General features: G+C 39.9%; 1 protein-coding gene across 2 annotated transcripts in view; it reads left to right on the top strand.

Moving 5' to 3' along the window:
- Window positions 1-20,664, top strand: part of GABPA (GA binding protein transcription factor subunit alpha) — a 33,136-nt gene that overhangs the window by 214 nt on the left and 12,258 nt on the right. Inside the window, exons 1-5 of one of the 2 annotated variants that reach the window (XM_029939105.1) lie at window positions 222-412; window positions 7,013-7,114; window positions 9,976-10,120; window positions 12,556-12,640; window positions 15,015-15,260. In XM_029939105.1, coding sequence (XP_029794965.1) covers window positions 7,038-7,114; window positions 9,976-10,120; window positions 12,556-12,640; window positions 15,015-15,260 — 553 coding nt within the window. In that variant the 5' untranslated portion in view covers window positions 222-412; window positions 7,013-7,037. Of the gene's footprint in view, window positions 1-221; window positions 413-7,012; window positions 7,115-9,975; window positions 10,121-12,555; window positions 12,641-15,014; window positions 15,261-20,664 lie in introns of those variants that run through there. The other variant, XM_029939106.1, reaches the window with a different exon arrangement.

Genomic DNA, 20,664 nt, shown 5'->3' with positions numbered 1-20,664 from the left:
CATGCGCACTTGATTGGCCTGTCCCCTAGTTCAGTCCTCCCGTACCCAAGTCAGCAACCTGTTCTTTGGGGCCGTTGAGATGTATGATTATGCCCGGAAAGTGAGAATGTAAAACAAAGTGGATTGGGGGCGTTGGGTATTCTTGTGCCTCGTGAGCCTCCGTTGCCTCGGGCGGTCGTTTCGCGCAACCTGCTGGGAGTTGTAGTCCTGGACCCGGGGGTGCCTGGGAGGTGGGAGGGGGGTTGGAGTTTCTCAGCGCCGATTCCGCGGGAAGGGCCCAGGGGCCTTACACTTCGAGTCGCAGGAGCTGCGGGTCTTACTGGGAGAAGCGCTGCACGTGGAGCCCGCGACCCTGCCGTTCTCAGCCGGCTCTGGAGCGCGGGTGGGGGCGACGGGGCCGATTCCGGAGCGGGTGAGTGCGACCGCGGGGGAGGAAGGGAGCGCGGGCCCGCGCGGGCGGCCTCGTTCCGGGGCCTTCTCACCCACAGCGGCCCCCCCGTGGCCGCCTCTGTGTTTTGTTTCCGCTGGTCCCCGGCGCTGTGACTCCCATTTCCGTTCGTGGAGACTTGAGGGAGCCGGGTGGGGAGGGGCGGGTGAGGCAGTGCGGGGAGCAGAGGGGAGGGGCGCGCGGCGCCGGGCCCAGGGAAGCCGTGCGCCCCCGGGCCCCGGGCTACCCGTGTCACTTCTCGCTGCTCTCTCTTCCCTTTGCCGTCCCCTCCTCGCCAGTCCGCCGTCCGTTGCGGTCCGTACTGGCCGAGGTCGGGACGAGACCCTGACGTCCCCGGGATTTCAGAGGAAGGTTCTCAACCAGTCTGCTCGCCTACTCAGCGTTGCGCTATCACTTCAACTTCAGTTGTCTTTCTAATACTGTCCTACAGTTGCATCAGAGCCATTTATTAGTGTATATGTTGTCCATAGGGGTCTGTTTTAGAAACGGGGAAGTAAGAGAAGGAGAAACAATGGGTTAATGTAGTTTGTCAACCTTTTTAGGATTTCGCGTACGAGAACTTGAGCCGTCTGTACGCGTTTGCAGTGTATTAGGGAATCCTGGCTTGATTAGGTTAACAGCAAGAACAGTGCCTGATACTTCCTTGCAAGACGATGAGTAGTGATTTAGAAACACTGTCCACTTCATAGTTTCGACGAATGAGTTCCATTAGCAGGAATTCCAGGTCCGACTCGTGGGAGGAGCAAAGACTTAGGAAGGTTCCCTGGAGCAAAGAGCTGAACGGTGATAACATTCCTAGGTCCCGTGTGGTTTTCAGCTTAAGAAGAAACTGGTCAACTCTTAAGCAGCAAACTTTAGGGGAATAATCTGACCGTACCAGGATTTGATCCAGGCTTTCTGAGGTGTGTTTTTGGTTGTGTGTGTGTTTGGTTAGACATAGTCTGGCAGTAGGTGGATTTAAAGCATTTTACCTGAATTGCATATATACGTGTCGAGAGATATACAGTCTTGAAGTAACAAAATGAGGAGCTAGATATTAAATGGAGATGAGTTATAAGAGCTGAGTTATGGGGATGCCAACTACTAAATTAAAACTGTTGAGTTTACTCCCTCTCCAACTTCTGTTGGTAAAACTTCAAATCCGCATTCCTGGAATACAGATTTTACAGGGAAAACCTCCCCAGGCGGGGGCGGTGGTCACCAAGTGTTAACCTTTCTCCGTACTTGCTCTCTCGCTCTCTCTACACACACAGATGTCTGTTTTGTTTTTTAACTGTTGACTTTATTTTTTTAAATGTCTTTTAATTTCCTCTGATACTTAAGTGTTTGTTAGCTTGGGGAAATGTGCTGTCAGTCTTGCAGGTACTGCCATACTGTACTTCTATTTTTTTTATCTTATTTCTTTTCCTTTATTGGGCAATATTAAAATCGGTAAACTAACAATGAATTCCACTGTTGAAATACAATCTTCAAATTTACCTGTGACTCCAAAAGAGAATGTTAAACATAACTGTATTAAAATTTTTTTTTACATTTATTTATCTTTGAGACGGAGTGGGAGCAGAGGAGGAGCAGAGAGTGAGAGAGGAAGACACAGAATCTGAAGCAGGCTCCAGGCTCTGAGCTGTCAGCACAGAGCCCGACGTGGGGCTCAAACCCACAGACTACAAGATCACGACCCTAACTGAAGTTAGATGCTTAACTGATTGAACCGCCTAGGCACCCCATTTATAACTATTTTATTATTTTATTTATTTATTTTTAAATGTTTTATTATTTATTGTTGAGAGAGAGGCACAGCATGAGTCGGGGAGGGACAGAGAGAGGGAGACACACAATCTGAAGCAGCTTCAGGCTCTGAGCTGTCAGCACAGAGCCTGACATGGGGCTTGAAGTCACGAACCACAAGATCATGACCTGAGCCAAAGTCGGACGCTTTAACCAACTGAGCCACCCAGGCACCCCCATAACTGTATTTTAAAGGAAACAAACTTTTCCAGGAATTTTTAGTTAAAGTCACTTTGAATCCATTTTGTGACGTGTTCTGAACTCCAGGTTAGGTTTAATCTAGGAAAAACCAGAGTTTCAGAGGGAGAGGTACCAAGGAATGTTCTCTTCCCTATTTTCTTAGGTATTGACATAGAATTCTGGAGAATTAGTTCCAGAAAAAGAGCTAAGACCCGCTCAAGCAGTGATATCAAAGATTTGGATCATTTCCCAAACCTCTCCATTGTTTCTCTAGCTTTCTCTAGAGAGAAAGAGGTCAATTCTGAGATCAGTTCATGAGTAGTGTGATTTCTTCCAGAAATACAGAAGGCTCATTTTTTGCTTTATTTGGCACCTTGTAAGCACTCAGCTATAACTTTTTGGAAGCTCACAGGATAAATTACTTATAGACACCTCCCTGTTTTAATGCTTGTTTTAAGCCCTGCCACAGGTATCCCTGCTGTGAAGCCTGTAGGGCCATTTCTCAGCCTCTGGTTACTTCTCATTTCTATTTTTCCATAGTTCCCAGAAATTCCACTTATTTTCTAATTCTTTTGTTAAATTGGCTATGGAGAGGCTCGTGGCTGGCTCAGTTGGTAGAGCATGCGACTCTTTATCGCTAGGTCCTGAGTTCAAGCCCCATCGGGGTGTGGAGCATCCCTGATTAAAAAACTAACAATAAATAAGTAATAGAGATGAAAGTGAGCCATAAATGTAAGCTCTGAAAATAAAACATAACTGATCTTTTTAGGTGTTATTCTGCTATAAACCTATTCTTGCTTTTTCCTGTACGGAACAGCTTTATGATTGTGTGTGCATACATTATTTTGTTTCTCTGTGCTAATAAAGTTTCCTAGCGTGTGTGTGCTACTTTCTTGCAGTAGATACGCCTATTGGCTTCAGCTTCCGGCTATCAGCAACAAAGCCGTCCTGGACATCCTGTTATCAGTCCACGTGAGGGTATCCGTGGTGCTTATCTAAGGCAGTATTACCTGATCATGAATATAAGTATACTTCAGTTGAGCAAGTGCTGCTAGACTTTTCTCCACTATAGCTACACCTGTCCATTCCCATACTGACATCGGTAGAGGATTTCTGTGTCCTCACAGCCCTACTCTTTTCTGTAGTCAACATTGTAAATTTTACCATATATACACCATCACATGGTATAAAGTGATCGTTCTTTATTTTAAATTGCATTTTGGATGATTTGAATTTGAGCATGTCTTCATATCCTTCGCCAGTTTGTTTTTTTTTCATGTGAGTTTCCTTTTCTTAATATGCTTTACTCTAATTTTTTCTGATTTTTTTGAGGTTGTTACCAAGTTTGCAGGAATTCATTTTCTAATATTCCAATTATTAGTCCCTTGTCACTTTTGAACATTGGAAGTATATTTTCCTACTCTGTAGCCTGACTTTTGAACATAAGTATTAATTATTATGCAGTCATATCCATCAGTTTTTCACCTTCTGGTTTACGTGTTTGGAATTTTATTTAAGACATCCTTTTCTCTCTTTAGACTGCAGAACGTTCCCCACTGTTTTCTTCTATTAGCTTTATAGTTTTACCTTTCGTGTTTAAGCCTTTAGGAGTCAATTTTATATGATGTGCAGTAGTCCTTATAGCATTTGTTTTTTCCACACATATTAATAGAATGCCATTAATACGGGTGAGGCAAGGTGCCGGGCACTGTACTTTGTATACATGTGTGAACAAATATCCTTGCCCTGTGCAGCTTAAGTTCTATCAGGTAGGTCCTCCCGGGTCATCACTTGTTTTGCCATAGTGCTCAGTATGAATTCCATAGTTTCATACATAGCATCAGTTAAGGGATAGGCTTTACTGGGAAAAGGGAAGACTAAATTAGTCTGAGGTGAACAAGAAAAGACCTTAATCTTTAAATCATCCCAACCAGACATCTGCTGGGTCCAAGGCAGTCTGCTGGGTGCACATGTTGTGTGTCTATTCAAGTGGAGAGCTCATCCCCTCATTCTTCCTTTTTTTAAAAAAATTTTTTAAACGTTTATTTATTTTTGAGAGAGAGAGAGAGCATGAGCAGGGGAAGAACAGAGAGAGGGAGAGACATAGAATCCGAAGCAGGCTCCAGGCTCTGAGCTGTCAGCACAGAGCCCGATGTGGGGCTCGAACTCATGGACCTCGAGATAATGACCTGAGCCAAAGTCAGATGCTTAACCAGCTGAGCCACCTAGGCGCCTCCCCTATTCTTCTTTATAGGGAAGAAGTGAGAGGAACCTTGATAATGTGGGGGAAAATCAGATCATTTTATACCAAACAGTCTAGATTTAGGTACTAGCTAGAGACTAAGTTGTCAGCAAACCAGCTCCAGCGGTTAGAGATGGTGGGCCCGAAGGAGAGTTCTAGCCTTTCTAAAATGGGAAAGAAGACCTTTTTCTTGTACTACTGTGTGACAAATTACTACACAGTTAGTGGCCTAAATATACCATCAAATAATTATATGCAGTTCTGGAAATCAAGTCTGAAATGGGTCTTTCTGGCCTAAAATCAGATGTTGGCAGAACAGTGTTCTCTAGAGATTTCAGGAGAGAGTTTGTTTCCTTTTTCATCTCATGTGTTCAGCTGCCTGTGTTCTTGGCTTATGGCTCCTCTCCTCCATCTTCAAAGCCAGTCATAGCTGACCCCTGAGTCTTTCTCACTTTGAATCATTCCGGATCCCTATAGATTCCCTCTTCCATTTTTAAGGACTCTTGTGATTTCGTTGAGCCCAACTAGATAAACCAGGACAATCTATTTTCAGATCAGCTAATTAGTAACTCTAATTCCCCTTTGCCATGTAACTTCATATATCTACACGTTTTGGGTTATTGTGCCTCCCACAGAGACTTTGGTCCCTTGAGAAGTTGAAACCTAGCAAAGCTCCTCCCACCTCAAGAAGCTAAGCAGAGCTCCTGGAGTCACTTGGACCATTTTGGTCTTTGTGCTTTGATGATAATAGAATGGGGAAGAAAGACAATGCATTCAGAAATTAGTGATGAAGTTTGTTAGAGGGACAGGTACTGTAGATAAGAAGAAAGGGATAAAGTAGGAGACCAATTATAGAACTAAATGGGGTGGTCAGGGTACACCTACCTCGTTGGGAAAAGGAGATTTGAGCAGAGACATCAAAGAGAAGCGGGATTTAGTCAGGAGGACATGGGGGGAGGTGCCAGCCGGATGGGGCAGCAGGAACAAAGGCTGTAGCAGCAGGAGTTGGAGCAGTGATGGGGTGGGGATGGGAGTCGATCTGGTAGGGCCTTGCTGGCCACTGTGAAGTGTTTAGGTCTTACTGTGACTGGTATGGAAAAAGGAGTGCTGCAGTTTAAAGAGAATGACACTGGCTGTTGTATTGACTGAGAATGAACTGTCGTGAGAGCAAGGGCACCAAAACGGGGAAGGCTGTCAGCAGGGGTTGTGGCAGAATTCCAGGTTAGAGATGGAAGGGGCTCTCGCGCTGGTGTGCGTTTGCAACAGAACAACGCTGCATGAGGGAGCATCCCCAACCTCTGGATAGTTTTCATATGGGGACGTGTGTGTGTGTACACTGATTATACCCAAAATAAGATTGTCCTGTTGTGAAGATTCTAAAGCATTTGAATGCTTGTGCTCTGCACTCCATAAATTGTGGTTATTTTGAGGAATGAATATTTGAATTCTTCATTTTGCCAAGTCTTCTAAGTGGGAGACTCCTTTGCAAATACTAGAATACCAGACTTAAAGGACCATTTCTTTGTAAGTCAGAGGCACTTAGGGGTGCCTGTTAGATATGATAATAAACTTAGAAAACTGTATGCTGGACTAAGTCTATACATGGGAGTCCAAAGACAAAGTCATTGATCTCCAGTGAGACAGTAACAGAACCTGAACTCAGCAGCATTAACACCTCAGAAATGGCCTCAAAGACATTTCAATATATACAGCTATGCTATGCATCACTTAGCATTTTGTATCAGTGATAGTTTAGAGCAGCTGGTAATAATTTTACATGAGAGAGATAAAGAAATTAGTGGTTTGTTTAAGATATATAAAAGCACATCTAAAAATATTAAAATAATAACATATAATCAGAACCATAATGTCCCTATCTATAATGATTTGCTATTTTGCTATTTTAGAATATTGTACTTACCTTTAGAAGACCTGTAATTTGTAACACAAATGCTAGATGTAATTAACTTTAATTCACGTCACTCTATCATTATAATGGCTTTGCTGTAAGTTCTGCTACTAATGTATAGCTTTTAGCTGAACAACTATGGTTCATCTCCATGTTCATTTTTAGGACACAGGTTTGAATCCATTATTAAGACTGAGTTGCTGTAATAGAATTGATATACCTTTCACTTGATTTTGAAGTAACTTGACTAATTAACCGAGAGTTTGGGCCAAAAAACATCCCAATAAATCAATGGAATGATGAAGAAATCATGTCAGGTTAATATAAATAATCATTGTGGATTTTCTTTTATTTGTGAAGATTACTTCCTCTTCTGCTTAGCCTCTGCTTTTATGTAAATTGGATTTCTGCTTCTCGTATAGCATTCCTACCTTGCCTCTTGCAGGACTGACTACTGAAATACTCCAGCCATGACTAAGAGAGAAGCAGAGGAGCTGATAGAAATTGAGATCGATGGGACAGAGAAACCAGAGTGCACAGAAGAAAGGTTGGTATTTTCTGAATTTACTACTTTTTATAAATCTCAGCATACCTACTTAAAATTAAAAATCAAGCCATAGTTTTTTTGGAGGGAGGGGCTTTCTTTTTTTTTTTCCCAACTGACCCTAGTGTATTGGGGATAATGTTACTGCTTTTTTACCTTTGACGTAATTGCTTTGTAGCTGGGAGGGAGAGATAGTTTTAAACTGAAGGTAGTAATAAATTTAGCTGATAATAATCAAGCAATTAATTGTGATAGTTCTTTCCCTGAGGATATGGTTTGATTCTTTTTCCTTTCTTCAATGCTGATTCCCTTTATTTCAAAAATAGTTTTATTTACAACTCAAAATAGTTTAACAAATATCTGTAGAGTAACAGCTATAAACTCGTAACTGTCAGGAATATATGAATAAGTGAGACAGCGACCTGCCCTTGCAGAGGCCACATTGTATTTGAGGAGGCGCACAGATACACGGATAATCATGTGCACGCTGCTAAGTAGATAGTGGAGTGAAAGGTGTTCCTTCGGAATAGTAATGCAGTGTTACTCCATTAAGGAAGGAGGGTAGTGGTAACAAGTTCAGAATCCAGGGACACAGTCTGGGTAAAAATAGAGACTTGAGAGTCAATAAGAAGTTTGAGGAAGGTGATGGCTCATGGTCCCTACATTTTCTCTGTGTGACATAATACAGTGAAAGTAAAAGGAACTGAAGAGTAGACTTCTGCAGAGTAAAATGGTTTATGTAGAACAATTCTGTGTTGAATGGACAGAATTAGTAAGGTTGACAAGGATGCTGAGCATTGAGAGTAGACCTGAGATTTAAAACTTAAATTTTTAATAGTACTTTTCAACGTGTTTGATTATGCTATTTTCTCCTCCTTTAATTATTGGATGTGTGTGTGTGTGTGTGTGTGTGTGTGTGTGTGTACATACATTTGTTTGTTTATGTCACAAATTACCCTAAAACTTAGCTACTTGAAACACGCAACATTTATTATTGCAGTTTCTGTAAGTCAAGAACCGGAAGCAGTTTAGCCGGATGGTTCCGGCTCAGGGTGTTTCCTGACCTTATAGTTAATCTGTCTGTCAGTCTGGGCTGCTGTCATCTGGAAAGTTGACTGGGGCGAGCATATCTGCTTCGAGGATCACTCATGAGGCACGTGGCAGGACCACTCACTTCCTGACCACGTGGGCTTCTCTGTGGCTACTCGGGACATGAAAGCTGGCTCCCCCTAAAACACATGGTCTGCAGTAGTGCTTCCCAAGATAGACGTGGTAGTGTCTCCAGGTCACCTCCCAGGTGATACCTCAGTTCTGTCTTCTTAGTCTCTTGGTCACACAGCCCAACCTCCAAACAGTGTGGAAGGCAGAATATTAGGAGGGGAGGATCACTTGCGCTCTTAGAGCCTGACGTGCATTGATTTATGTTTACGTAACATACACAAATGGCCTGCAGAACCTTAAGTGTTTACTGCTTGGCCCTTTACAGAAAATCTCTGCAGATGTTTGTCTCCTGTAAGAAGTGGATAGTTACTACGTTGACCTGGGGAGTAGCTGTAAAGGAGCAGTTACCGCTCTGAGCGTTCACCGTTGTGCAGGAGTTTAGGTCCCATGATAGGAGATTGTCCACAGTTTTTCAAGAGAAATGCAGAGATTTTGCATGAAGTTTCCCAAGGTTTAAGTGGTAGCAACAAAATATTTGAAAAATTTTTAAATGTTGACCTCACATAAAGTATGTCTTTAAAAATCTTTCTTAAAGTGACATTTCTTTTAAAGAATGATTGTTACAGAAAAAGAAAAACATAGCTTATTATGCTGTGGGTAAGGAATTTGTTAGAAATACATGGCCAAAAGACCCAATTGTTTTACCTTAATACAAATAAGAGTAATAGTTTACTATTATTTAAAAATAATCTTTGTTTTTAATCATGAGTGTTCTATTATGAAGTTTTATTAAAGTTTTAGAAGAAATGCAGGTTATGTACACTAGTAAGTGGTATTTAGGAATATCATGCACATATCACAGTATACTGGAATTGATGTGAAAATGGACCTGGACAAATTTTTAAATACATGATGCTGTCTTTGACAACTGCAGATAAGATTCAAATCATATTAAATGTGCTGTGAAACTTAGTTGAATTCCAGATTCACTAATTTAGCAAGATATTACTTGATGTGTGCCTTCTCTTCGACATCATACAAGAATTTCAAAAAAGTATGTAGAATTGTTTGCCAAAGATTTTACCCTTAAGGAATTTATGACTTCATAGAATTCAAAGTATGAAATAACAATACAGAACAGCGTCAGAGAGCTTTAAAGCAGGAATGTAATTTTTTTTACTGTGGAATTACGCTGATCATAACTGGTAGTTCTCAGATTAAGTTAAATCAGAAGTATTTTATGTAACTTACATTTTTATGCCTTTTTATTTACATTTATGTTGGGAAAATAAATTGACTAGTAGAAATAGTATACAAATTTTAAGGAGACTTTTTTATCTTCCATTCTGGGCCTAAAAATTTTCTAAATACCTTGAAAATGTAACATAAATGCAAACATTTCCCTGTAAATATTGTGTATGTAGCATTTATGTAGGTATGCACACATATGGACATGTATATGCCTACAAAAATATATCTGCAAGGGTATATCTTTACATTTCAAGCTACCATTACTCTGCAATTCAGTACTCAATTGTGGCAACACTAGTTGGTGACAAGCCTACCACTATGAATAGTGTCTATGCAGAAATGAGTTTTAAAGATCAGAAATGTGTTTTGGTGCTGAATTTTGGTTGGAGCATATTGTTACTTTAATATCCAGGGTGAAAATGTAGTTAACAATTCTGTCCTTTAACATTTAGCATTGTAGAACAGACCTACACTCCAGCTGAATGTGTAAGCCAAGCCATAGACATCAATGAGCCAATAGGCAATTTAAAGAAACTACTAGAACCAAGACTGCAATGTTCTTTGGATGCTCATGAAATTTGCCTGCAAGATATCCAGGTAAAAACAAAAAAATTTTTTTTGTTTGCGATTTGTTTCAGAATTTAAGTCTGCATTAGAAATTTTTTTAAGTAATTGTTACACCTAAAGTGGGCATGAACTTAGAACCCGCAGGTCAGCAGTTGCATGATCTACCAGTTTAAATCAGCCAGGAGTCCCCGAAATGTTTTTTTGTTAGCCTTTTATCTCTACAGCTATAGTCTCTATAACTAAATTTGATCTGTTTTGCAAAATTGAAGCGTTTAGAAATAAAAAGTTCTTCCAGCAAAATTCTCTCCAATTAAAATTGTATTTAAAAGATTGAATACTAAACCAAATATTTCTTTACTTTCACAAATATCAAATATAAATAAGTTCAAATACATGTGAATCAAAGCCTAAACATAAAGTAGAGAGAAGCACATGGACTTTGGAACCTGGAACGTGCCCTCCTCATACCCTGTTTCTAACTAGCTTTTAGCTTCTTTGTGCATTAGTTTCCTTATCTTTAAAAAGAAAAAATTTGACTAAATGATTTTTATGTTCCCTTCCTTTTTTATTTGCTCCAGCAGTGAATTTCGGATAAGAACTAAAATACCAGCATATATATTTCTTAGAGTTTATTGCAATAGGATTTTAGCTGTGGTAGTAGTTTAACAGTATATTATGTTTTTAGCATATTCATAGTCTTGTTTTATGGTATTCTTTCAAGAAAGGTAGTATTTTAATGTATAGCAGGTAATGGCTTAGATAGAATTGCTCAAATAGTTTCTCCAGACCTTCCTTGAATATAGGAGTAAGTATAAGAGTTTAATACTGTTTTTTATGCTAATTTATACTAATACAGATTGTGTCCTCTTTGGGATTTAACTTCTTAATTACATTCTACAGATGTAGAAACTATAATTTAAAGAAGTTAAAAATTTGCCCCGCTCATAACTACAAAGAGGTGCATTGGAATTTGAACCCAGGCCTAAGTGATTTCAAAATTCTTCACTTGTTTGAGGCAGACTTAAAAAAAAAAAAAGTTTGTATTGAATAACTCAGTGTCACTGGGTTTCACCTCATTTTTCTCATCTGTAAAATAAAGGGGAGTCTGGACTTGATGTCTTGTCATTCAGCTCTAATATTTATTGCTTTTTTTTTTTATCATGCCTGGCCTAACCAAAATGAAAGAATTACCAGCAAAGTACCCAAAGTATCATAAGTTCTCAGTAAATATTAGTTGAATAAGTGAAAATACGCATAATTCATAGTATCAGGATTCAGAGCTAGCCTAGGATCTAAAGCATTTTGCATTCCTTCCTGTCTCTCTTTCTCTCCTTAAAAAGAATGTGAAGGTAACAACTTCTCTTCTTCATAACAGTTAACCACTTTTAGAGTCAGAATGCTTGCTGCTTGTGGTGATGCTTTTGTATTTTCAGATGTCTGTCAACTTGAAAGCTGATAGAAAGTAGCAGAGTTGTGCTTCTTTGAGGAGTATGTGGCCTCGCTAGTGTACTCAGTACTACCCGAGAGTTCACTGTCAGAGTGCCACATGCTGTAGCTCCTGCCGGACCCCACCAGTGCCTACTGCACGGAGGAGGAGTCTGGGTGTCGGGAGAGGTTTTGACAGAGCAGCAGGCAGAATGGCTGCTTTTAAGGAGTAAAACTACCACGTTTGACCTGTCTTGCTGCAGAGTTACACAGTTTATCTTGTCCCTGTTCATATTTAGACCTAAAGTCATTAAAGATTTTAGGTTTTATTTATATGACTAATTTTTAAATATTAGAAAATGTGTTTATACCATGACTGCAGCATTGACTGAATTCTTGGGAACAGGAATGGGAGGAGCTCTGTGCCTCCAGCTGCATGGAATGTGGACACACAGATGTATGCATTATTCAAGATAATTCCAGTGCAGGTGTACTTTTAAATGGTGACAGGAAACGTCTGCAAGTCAGAACTGTACCTTTTGCCATCAGTTTCCCATTGTGTGCATCGCATTGACTATTAGGAGAGGTGAAGGATAAAGCACTAATACTGAAAGGATATAGACTTACTGTGGAAGATACCGAAGCTAGGTCAGGTAGTGAGCTCGCAGGCTCTAACGTTATTACCTGCATTACCAGAGATTTAGAGTTAGCCTTGATCTTCAATGTGTGGCATTGGTAATTCGGGGGACTTGGCAGAAATGTCTTTGGCATTATTTAAAGTCCTAAACCAGACTCCAGAGCTAGAGAAAACCACCACGTCAAATAAATTTGGTTAATTTATGTTGTCTTTGATTACTACCATGGTGGTTAAAATATGTTTAATTTCAACAAAGAATTAAATGATATGACAACTTGGATAATTAGATGTGTTCTTATTATTCCATTAGTATGCCTCAGTAATGAAGTCCCGCTTGGTACATCCATTTATATTAAACCAGATGACTGAACTAAACTTTGTCCTTACATTTTCCCATGTTTAGCTGGATCCAGAACGAAGTTTGTTTGACCAAGGAGTAAAGACAGATGGAACTGTACAACTTAGTGTACAGGTAATTTCTTACCAAGGTAAGCTGCTTTTAGTGTGGTTACCTTAGTTCAGGTTTTTCAAATATGGGAGAACTCAGTTTTACAAGTTCTAGGTGTTTTACATAGTGGTCTGAATTACTCTATGTGATGTTATAGCCACATATTCGTGCCTTTGGTTTAATTATTGTATCTGCTAGGGTGAAGTAGATAGTATAACATATTCTGCCTCATTAACTCAGGGAAGAATATATTGTAAGGTAGAGAGAGGTGGAAATACAGGTTCTGATTGACCTTCTCAGGACACCTTAGCCGCCCGCAGAGCTGGACTGCGGAGGAGGCCGTTGTCCTGCCGTGGAAAGCGCCGGCTGGACTGCCGCCGCTGTAGCTAGCGACGTAGCCCCGTGACCCACGCGAGCCAAAACCCTGGGTGTCCTGTGCCTGCTGGTCCCTTCTCCATTCATTTCCAAATAGCAGGCTGATGCCAGTGATTCTAGAACCTGAATCCCCACTGGAACCCTCGCTGCAAGGAAGTCTAGTCTGTACAGTTCAGCACAGAGAGAGCAATCTGCAAAAGATACAGAGTGACCTGGTCACCCATGTCCATCACGGGATTTTACTAATCTTGTATAAGTACAAAAGTTAGAAAATGGAGAAACATTTTGGTAGGTTGAATTTTGGTTTTTGAAAATGTGGCTTGATATGAGTCCTGACCAGAGTTTTAGACTAATTTAAATGTATGAATATAACATACTGCCCATAATCACATTTCACACATCAAAGTGTTCTCTGACTATAAAAATGGGAGTTATTTCCTTATCTACGGTTTCCCCCAAGATTGACCATCATTGGCAATAAGAAAGAAATTTGTTTTTAAAAGCCTAGTGACTTCTCCGTGCAAGTGTATTTAGGAAGAGTTGACTTGATGAAATTTGAGTGGAGGATTAGGGAGTAATTTTAGGAAAAAATTTTTTTTAAGTTCCAGTTCTTTTTCTCATGTATATTTGGAAAAATGTGACTTATCTTTGTACCAGATAGTGAATGATAATCTATACATTTTATTATAGAGTTGGTTTTCAAGGAGGATTGAAGTTGGCTTTTGTTTTTTCTTCAAATACACTTTGATTAAAGTTGACATGGATTGTAACAGACACAATGACAAAACAGTAGCTGCTAAGTAATAAGATAGCTTCCTAGAGCTGTCATTGCAACAAGTATCTGAAATGATTTTATAAAGTCCTAGTGTATTCTGTTCTGAATGTCTTAAGAATGTGGGGTATTTTTTTTCATTCAATTGAAAATGGAAAGCCGAAGTTAATATAAATTTAACAAACTCAGTGCCAATTCAATTTTAAGACATGTACTTTGATCCTTGAATAGAAAAGCAGTCAGTAAAGAATCTTAATTTGGTTAGAAGGACTTCTAAAAATTCTGCAGGTGGGTAGCTACTCCTTTATATTCTCCCTAGTCTAGTTTTTATTTTCTAATCCATATTGGTACTTTTTTTCCTAATAAATATTTATAAATAGCTATGTGTGTGGTGGTGGTTTTAAATTATCTGAGACTTAATAGAAAAGTTGCAGGGGGTGCATGGATGGTTCAGTCGGTTAACTGTTGGACTTCAGTTCAGAACATGATTTCATGGTTTATAAGTTCGAGCCCCACTTCAGGCTCTGTGCCATCAGCCCAGAGCCTGGAGCCTGTTTTGGATTCTGTGACTCCCTTTCTCTCTGCCCCTCCCCTGTTCAGACTCTGTTTCTCTCTCAAAAATAAAAAAAATTAAAAACAAAAAAGTTGCAAGAGTAGTAAAAAAATTTCTGGATTTCCTTTACCCAGATTCCCCAAATGTTACTTTTACTTCATTTGCTTTATTCACTGTCCACCTGTCCCTATGTTATCTTTTTTGCCCTGTTTAAGAATAAGTTGCAGGGGTGCCTGGGTGGCTCAGTCAGTTAAGTGTCTGACATTAGCTAGGGTCTGATCTCAGAGCTCATGGGTTCGAGCCCCACGTCAGGCTCTGTGCTGACAGCTCAGAGCCTGGAGCCTGCTATGGATTCTGTCGCCCTCTCTCTCTCTCTCTCTGCCCCTCCCCTGCTCATGATCCATCTCTGTCTCTCAAAAATAAATGTTTAAAAAGAAAAAATAAGAAGTTGCATACGTGATCTCCTTCTAAGTACATCAGTGTATGTGTTTTCTGAAAACAAGGAATTCTTTTGTATGACATTACAGTGATCAAAATCAGGAAATTAATCTTGACACAGTACTGTTATCTACCGAAGTTCCATTGAATAGTTGTATTTATGTCTACAAGAGAGCATTCGCTCAACCATTTGAGAATGCATAAACTAAGCTAGTGACTTTTTAGTGACTTTTATGTTTACCCTTAGATTTACTTTTTTTTAAATTCACTCTTAAGGAATTGAGCCTAAGCTAAACATCCTTGAAATTGTTAAACCTGCGGAAACAGTTGAAGTAGTTATCGATCCAGATGCCCACCATGCTGAAGCAGAAGCACATCTTGTTGAAGAAGCTCAAGTAATAACTCTCGACGGCACAAAGCACATCACGACTATTTCAGATGAGACCTCAGAGCAAGTGACACGATGGGCCGCCGCGCTAGAAGGCTACAGGAAAGAGCAGGAGCGCCTCGGGATACCTTACGGTAAGGGCGTGCTGGGTTATGTCAGGGGGCGTAATAGCGATTAAGCTTGACGTAGAAGACACTAGGGTGAGTAAGTTATGATCTGTTTTAAATGTAGAGTTTTTAGGAACAATATTGATTTTCTGTACTTTTTTTATCCCCTGTAGACAAATATTTTTGCAGGTGCTGGGAATACAAAAATAAAAAAAATAGGCCTTCAGGGTGTTCACAGTGTAGTTGAAGAGAGAGATGATGAATGAAAAGGAATAGTTGCTATAAAAGGTAGCATGATTTTAAGCTGTAACGTACGTATATAAAGGGAATATTCTATTAGAATCTCAAGGGATCACAGTGGCCTGCGGGGAAATTGGGAAAAAGTTTATTATAGACACAGAAACTGATGGGCAGAGAAGCACAGACCAGCCAGGAAACGTGTGCAAAAGGTAGACATGGCAGTGAGTATGCAGTAGGGGTGAGATACGGTGGAGGTACCCTCTAGCAGGCTGCCGCTGCTTTGGTTTGACGCAGTGACCGTGTGGCAGGAGTACATGGCATACGTTGGTGCACACTGAGACTGGATGAAGGGAAAACAGTCACGTTACAGTTGAGTTGTGGCTAGGTGATAATGTCTAGGTTAGCCTAGGCTTGATAATGTCTGGGGAAGGAGATGAATGAAGATAGTGATGGGGCTGAGCAGCTGACGGATGGAGGGATGGTGTGAGGATAGAGAGGAGAGATTCAAGGACTGATGCACCTTCTCGAGCTTGGGTGCATATAGGGTGATAATGATGGGAACTGGTTACATCATCAGTACATGGTCAGTGAACTGCATGTGCCAGGCATCGTGTTAAATGCTGGGCTTTTGATGGTACATAAGAAAGATAGTCGTGCCCTGCCGAGCTTACGTGGGAGAGGTAGGGAAGTCTGGTATTGGGAAGATTTTTTTCAAGGCAAAGTAGTACTACTTTTGAATAGTATATACTCAACTAAAGGTAACCAGAAAGTATTTTCAGGTGTACAGGATTTGGACTGGAGCTGCAGATGTTTTCTGGGACTCCGCTGTGTTGAATTTGTAGTGAAGCCATAAAGTATATGCAGCCCCTGATGGAGAGAGAAAAATGGACAGGAACACAGTGTTAAAGACTGGTTCCTGGAGCTCGTCAGGATTTCAGCTTGAGGAAAAAGGGAGACGTAGAATGGCTGAAGAGATAGAAGGAAAATATGAATGTATATAGTGACTCTGAAATTGGAAAAGACTTTTAGATGGGCAAGGCCACTAACACTGATAACAAAGTAAAATAATGCCAACTGAGTGGTATCTATTAAATTTGGTGATCCGAGGTTCATTGGTAGATTCAGAAGAAATCTACTTTTAGATTTAGAGTTAGACAAAGATGAATTCTAGGAAATAAATAGACCCGGAAATGGAAACAACTGAATGTTAACCTTTGTGGGGGGCAAATGGGAAGAGTGTTGAGAGAATAAGTAAATATTATTGAAAGTTCAAAGAGTTGTTAGTAAGCTGAGTATTTGTAGATAAAGTGGTTTGGGACTAGCTGGAAAAGAGTGGATGAAGGAAGCCAGGAGAAGGGCTTTGAATTGGAACGTAAGGTAAGCCCAGTTCGGAGGATGAGATCAGGCCTGTTCCTCAGAGATGGTGTGGTTGTCAGTATTGTTAACTATTTTGATGTGTGGAAGCTAGCATAGACGTTGTACTTGACCTTGTTACTGAGTCACCCCTGAGAGGGGGAATGCTGAGAAGGAAAGAAGGGAACATAGGAACATTTGAAATAATATTTTACATAGTTTGTTAGAATTTCAACAAGAACCTTCTCAGTAGTAGAATCCCTTTTTTTTTTTTTTAATATAATTTATTATCAAGTTAGCTAACATACAGTGTGTACAGTGTGCTTTTAGTTTCTGGGGTAGATTCCCGTGATTCATCACTTAACATACAACACCCAGTGCTCATCCCAACAAGTGCCCTCCTCCACGCCCATCACCCATTTTCCCCTCTCCCCTGAGGACTAGAATCTTCTATGGAAAGTAATATATAAAAAAGAATTGTAGAGAGCAAGATCATAAACTCTGACTCAGAGTTTCCACTGAGGGTATTATTTAGAATAAAGCTTTTTTTAAATACTGACATTTATTTAGGCATAGGAGGATTTTTTTAAATCATTGATTTTTTTTGTCCTAAAATTGTTAGCAAGTGGAAAGTTGTAGAAATTTAATTACTTTTGTCTTAGGAAACTATTGTTTTGGGTTTCTTTCTGTACATAAGGGTAGTCATTTTGCAGTTGATTATTAATTCTGTACAAAATTGAAATACGGCTAACTGGTAATAGCTACTTTAAATCTCTTTGAAATGTTGGTCCACACTGGACACTTCCCTAAAGTTCATTTTATACATATCAGCTTTCTGTCTGGACAGCAGCTGAGAACCACCTGTTTATATATGTATAATCCCTTCACTTTTAGATTTTTTTTCCAGGACTCTTGATTATTTTTTCTGCTGGTTTTGTTTTCTTGGGGGTTTTTTTTTGTTTTTTGTTTTTTGTTTTGTTTTGTTTTGTTTTACTATTTCACATTTAAAAGCTGTAGATGAGACTCAAATTAATGAATTTATAGTAGTTAGAAGTCTGGTCAAATGGGATGTTCAAACTGACTAAAATTAAAGTCTATTCTTGTCCTTTTTAACAAGAATATTAAAAAGATGACAATGCTTATTTATGTTTATTTTTTCTTCCAGTTTGAATAATTAACAAGAAAGATACTCATGTTTTTGGCTCTCAAAATTGTCAAATATTAACATTTTAAAATATTACAAGTGTTGGGGTGCCTGCCTGGCTCAGTTAGCTAAGCATCCAACTTCAGTTCAGATCATGATCTCACTGCTCATGAGTTCGAGCCCCACGTCAGGCTCTGTGCTGACAGCTTGGAGCCTAGAGCCAGCTCTGGATTCTGTGTATTTCTCTCCTCTGTCCCTCCCCTACTTGTGTTCTCTTTGTCTGTCTGTCTGTTTCTCTCTCTCAATCTCTCTCTTCCCCTCCCTCCCTCTCAAAAATAAAAATAAAAAAAAAATTTTTTTAATACTACAAGTGTAAAATACCTGGTACAAAAAAGAAGAATGTAAAATCATTTAAATTGTTTATGTTGATTACGTGTTGAAATAACATTTGGATGCATAAATGAAATTATTGTTAAAATAAATTTCACCTATTTATTTTTTTGTAATGTAGCTTTTAGAAAATTTTTAAATATCATAGTACCCTGCATTATATTTCTAATTGGACAGCTGATGATCTGGATAATTGTAGCCCTCAGTTCTGGGAAATTTTCCTGCACTATTATTTTGATAATTACCTTCTATGTTTTTTACTTTTTTCTAAAATTCCTCTTGAATCTCCTGTATCCTGATCCTCTGTGTCTTTACTCTTCTACTTGTCATTTCTTTCTATATCTGTCTATACAGCTTTGCCAAATTTCTTGTCATTTTATGTAACAACTTGTCCTGATAGTTACTTTCGCTTTACAAGGACTCTTTATTTTTGTTTGTTGTTTTTAGCATTCTGATTTCAGTATTATGGATATCACATTTTCTCTTACCTCTCTGAATATGTTCATTATTGCGTTGGGGTTTGTAAACTTTTTTTTCCATTTTGTTATGGCATTATTTCTGCTTTTTCTGGGTTCTGTTTTTCTGTTTATTTCTGTTTGTTTAATGGTTTGTTTTTCGACTCAAATATCTGATTATTCCTGCTCATCTGTTCATCTTTAAGAGTGAATAACTTTTTTTTAATGTTTATTTTTGAGACATCGCCAACAGGGGAGGGGATGAGGGGGGCGGGGACAGAGTATCCAATGCAGGCTCTGCACTGACAGCAGTGAGCCAGATGTGGGGCTCAAACTCACAAACTCTGAGATCATGACCTAAGCTGAAGTCAGGTAGATGCTCAACCTCTTGAGCCACCCAGGTGCCCGAGAGTGAATAGCTTTAAAGCTAATGAGTTTGAAGCTCTGGAAGGGGTTTCTTGACCATACGTGGGTAAAATGGGGTATTGCTCGTTTTATTTTATTAGAAGATTTTAAAGTGCCAGTATGTATAGATCTTTTTCCTGGGTTTCTTTAACTTTTCTGGAGAACTGGCCAAACACCTGATGGGTAGACCATGGGGGTGAGGATTTAGTGACGTGTACGTGAATGCTGCCTTCTGGAAGTGGAAAGCGAAGTGCAGAGGGTCTCGCTCTTCAGTTTGTAGACTTTTATTACTGGGATCCGTTCTCCCAGAACCTGTTTCATGTCTATCACTGATCTTAACGTGTGCCTGGGTTTGGGGGAAGGGTTTGGACATGTGCTGGGGGGTGCTTCCTTCAGTTGGCTCCTGAGAATGAAGGAGAGGCCCGGAAGGCTCTAACCACACCATATACGTTAAAGCAGCCCCTCATTTTCCACGTGCACGTCCCTCTTCTGTTCCCTGGTGCCACCACGACGTGAGCCAATGTGGGGGTTCTGCAGGCAGAAACTCTTGCTATATCCTCCTTGAAACATCTGTCAGGTCAGAGCTCCTACTTTACTTGGCTTTTACTCTGCTTGTGGTCTTCAAAAATGAGTTGGAAATGTCCCATGCATTTGTCATTTTCTACTCATGGACCTACACATTTAATTCTTTTAAAAATTCCTTAACTAATTTTATACTAGGGTCTGAGAGAAAATAAGCAGGGCGTATATCCACGGACAGTTAGTTACATTAAACCAGAAGTCCCGATGTTATTTAAGAAAACAAATCAGACTAAGTCTATATTTCCCCCAGCGTTTTTGATCTTGACACTTTTATTTTTTTTTGGTTCATATTTATGTAAAATGAGGTAAGTTGAACTTTTAAAGGGAAGTGTGATTCAGGGTAGCTTTTCTATTTTCCAGAACTCCCTCATCTGTTATTTTCAAGTAGTATTAAAAAAATTGAGCCAGTAGGGGTGCCTGGTTGGCTCAGTCAGAAGAGCATGTGACTCTTGATCTTGGGGTCATGAGTTCAAGCCCCACGTTTGGTGTAGTTAAGTAAATAAAACTTTGAAAAAGAGCCATTTGCTTGCTCAGTTCCTGCCTGTTCCCTTACTCCACTTTTATCTGGACCTCCTCTTTCCTTGGTGTTCCTGTGCTACTGCATTTCGATTCCATTCCTTCCGGTTTCTCCTCATTGTGGTCCGCTCTCCTGGACGTGATCCACAGCTCAGTTGAAGGGCTCACAGTTCCTACACTGCTCCAGCATTTAGCTGGGACCTTTACTGTGGACCTTTGTGCTCAGCTCTTACTGGATTGGGCAGGACCGTTTGAGCTGCTGCTTTGGCTTGGCCCGTTGTGCTTTCAGTGAGAGCTCCTTGGCTCTGTTCACGTGCTCCTGAGCTCAGAATGAAGAATGGGTCAC

Source organism: Suricata suricatta, chromosome 5, assembly GCF_006229205.1.
Source record: "Suricata suricatta isolate VVHF042 chromosome 5, meerkat_22Aug2017_6uvM2_HiC, whole genome shotgun sequence".
In the NCBI taxonomy this organism is placed as follows: domain Eukaryota; kingdom Metazoa; phylum Chordata; class Mammalia; order Carnivora; family Herpestidae; genus Suricata; species Suricata suricatta.
This window is presented reverse-complemented; position numbering and strand designations above follow the sequence as displayed.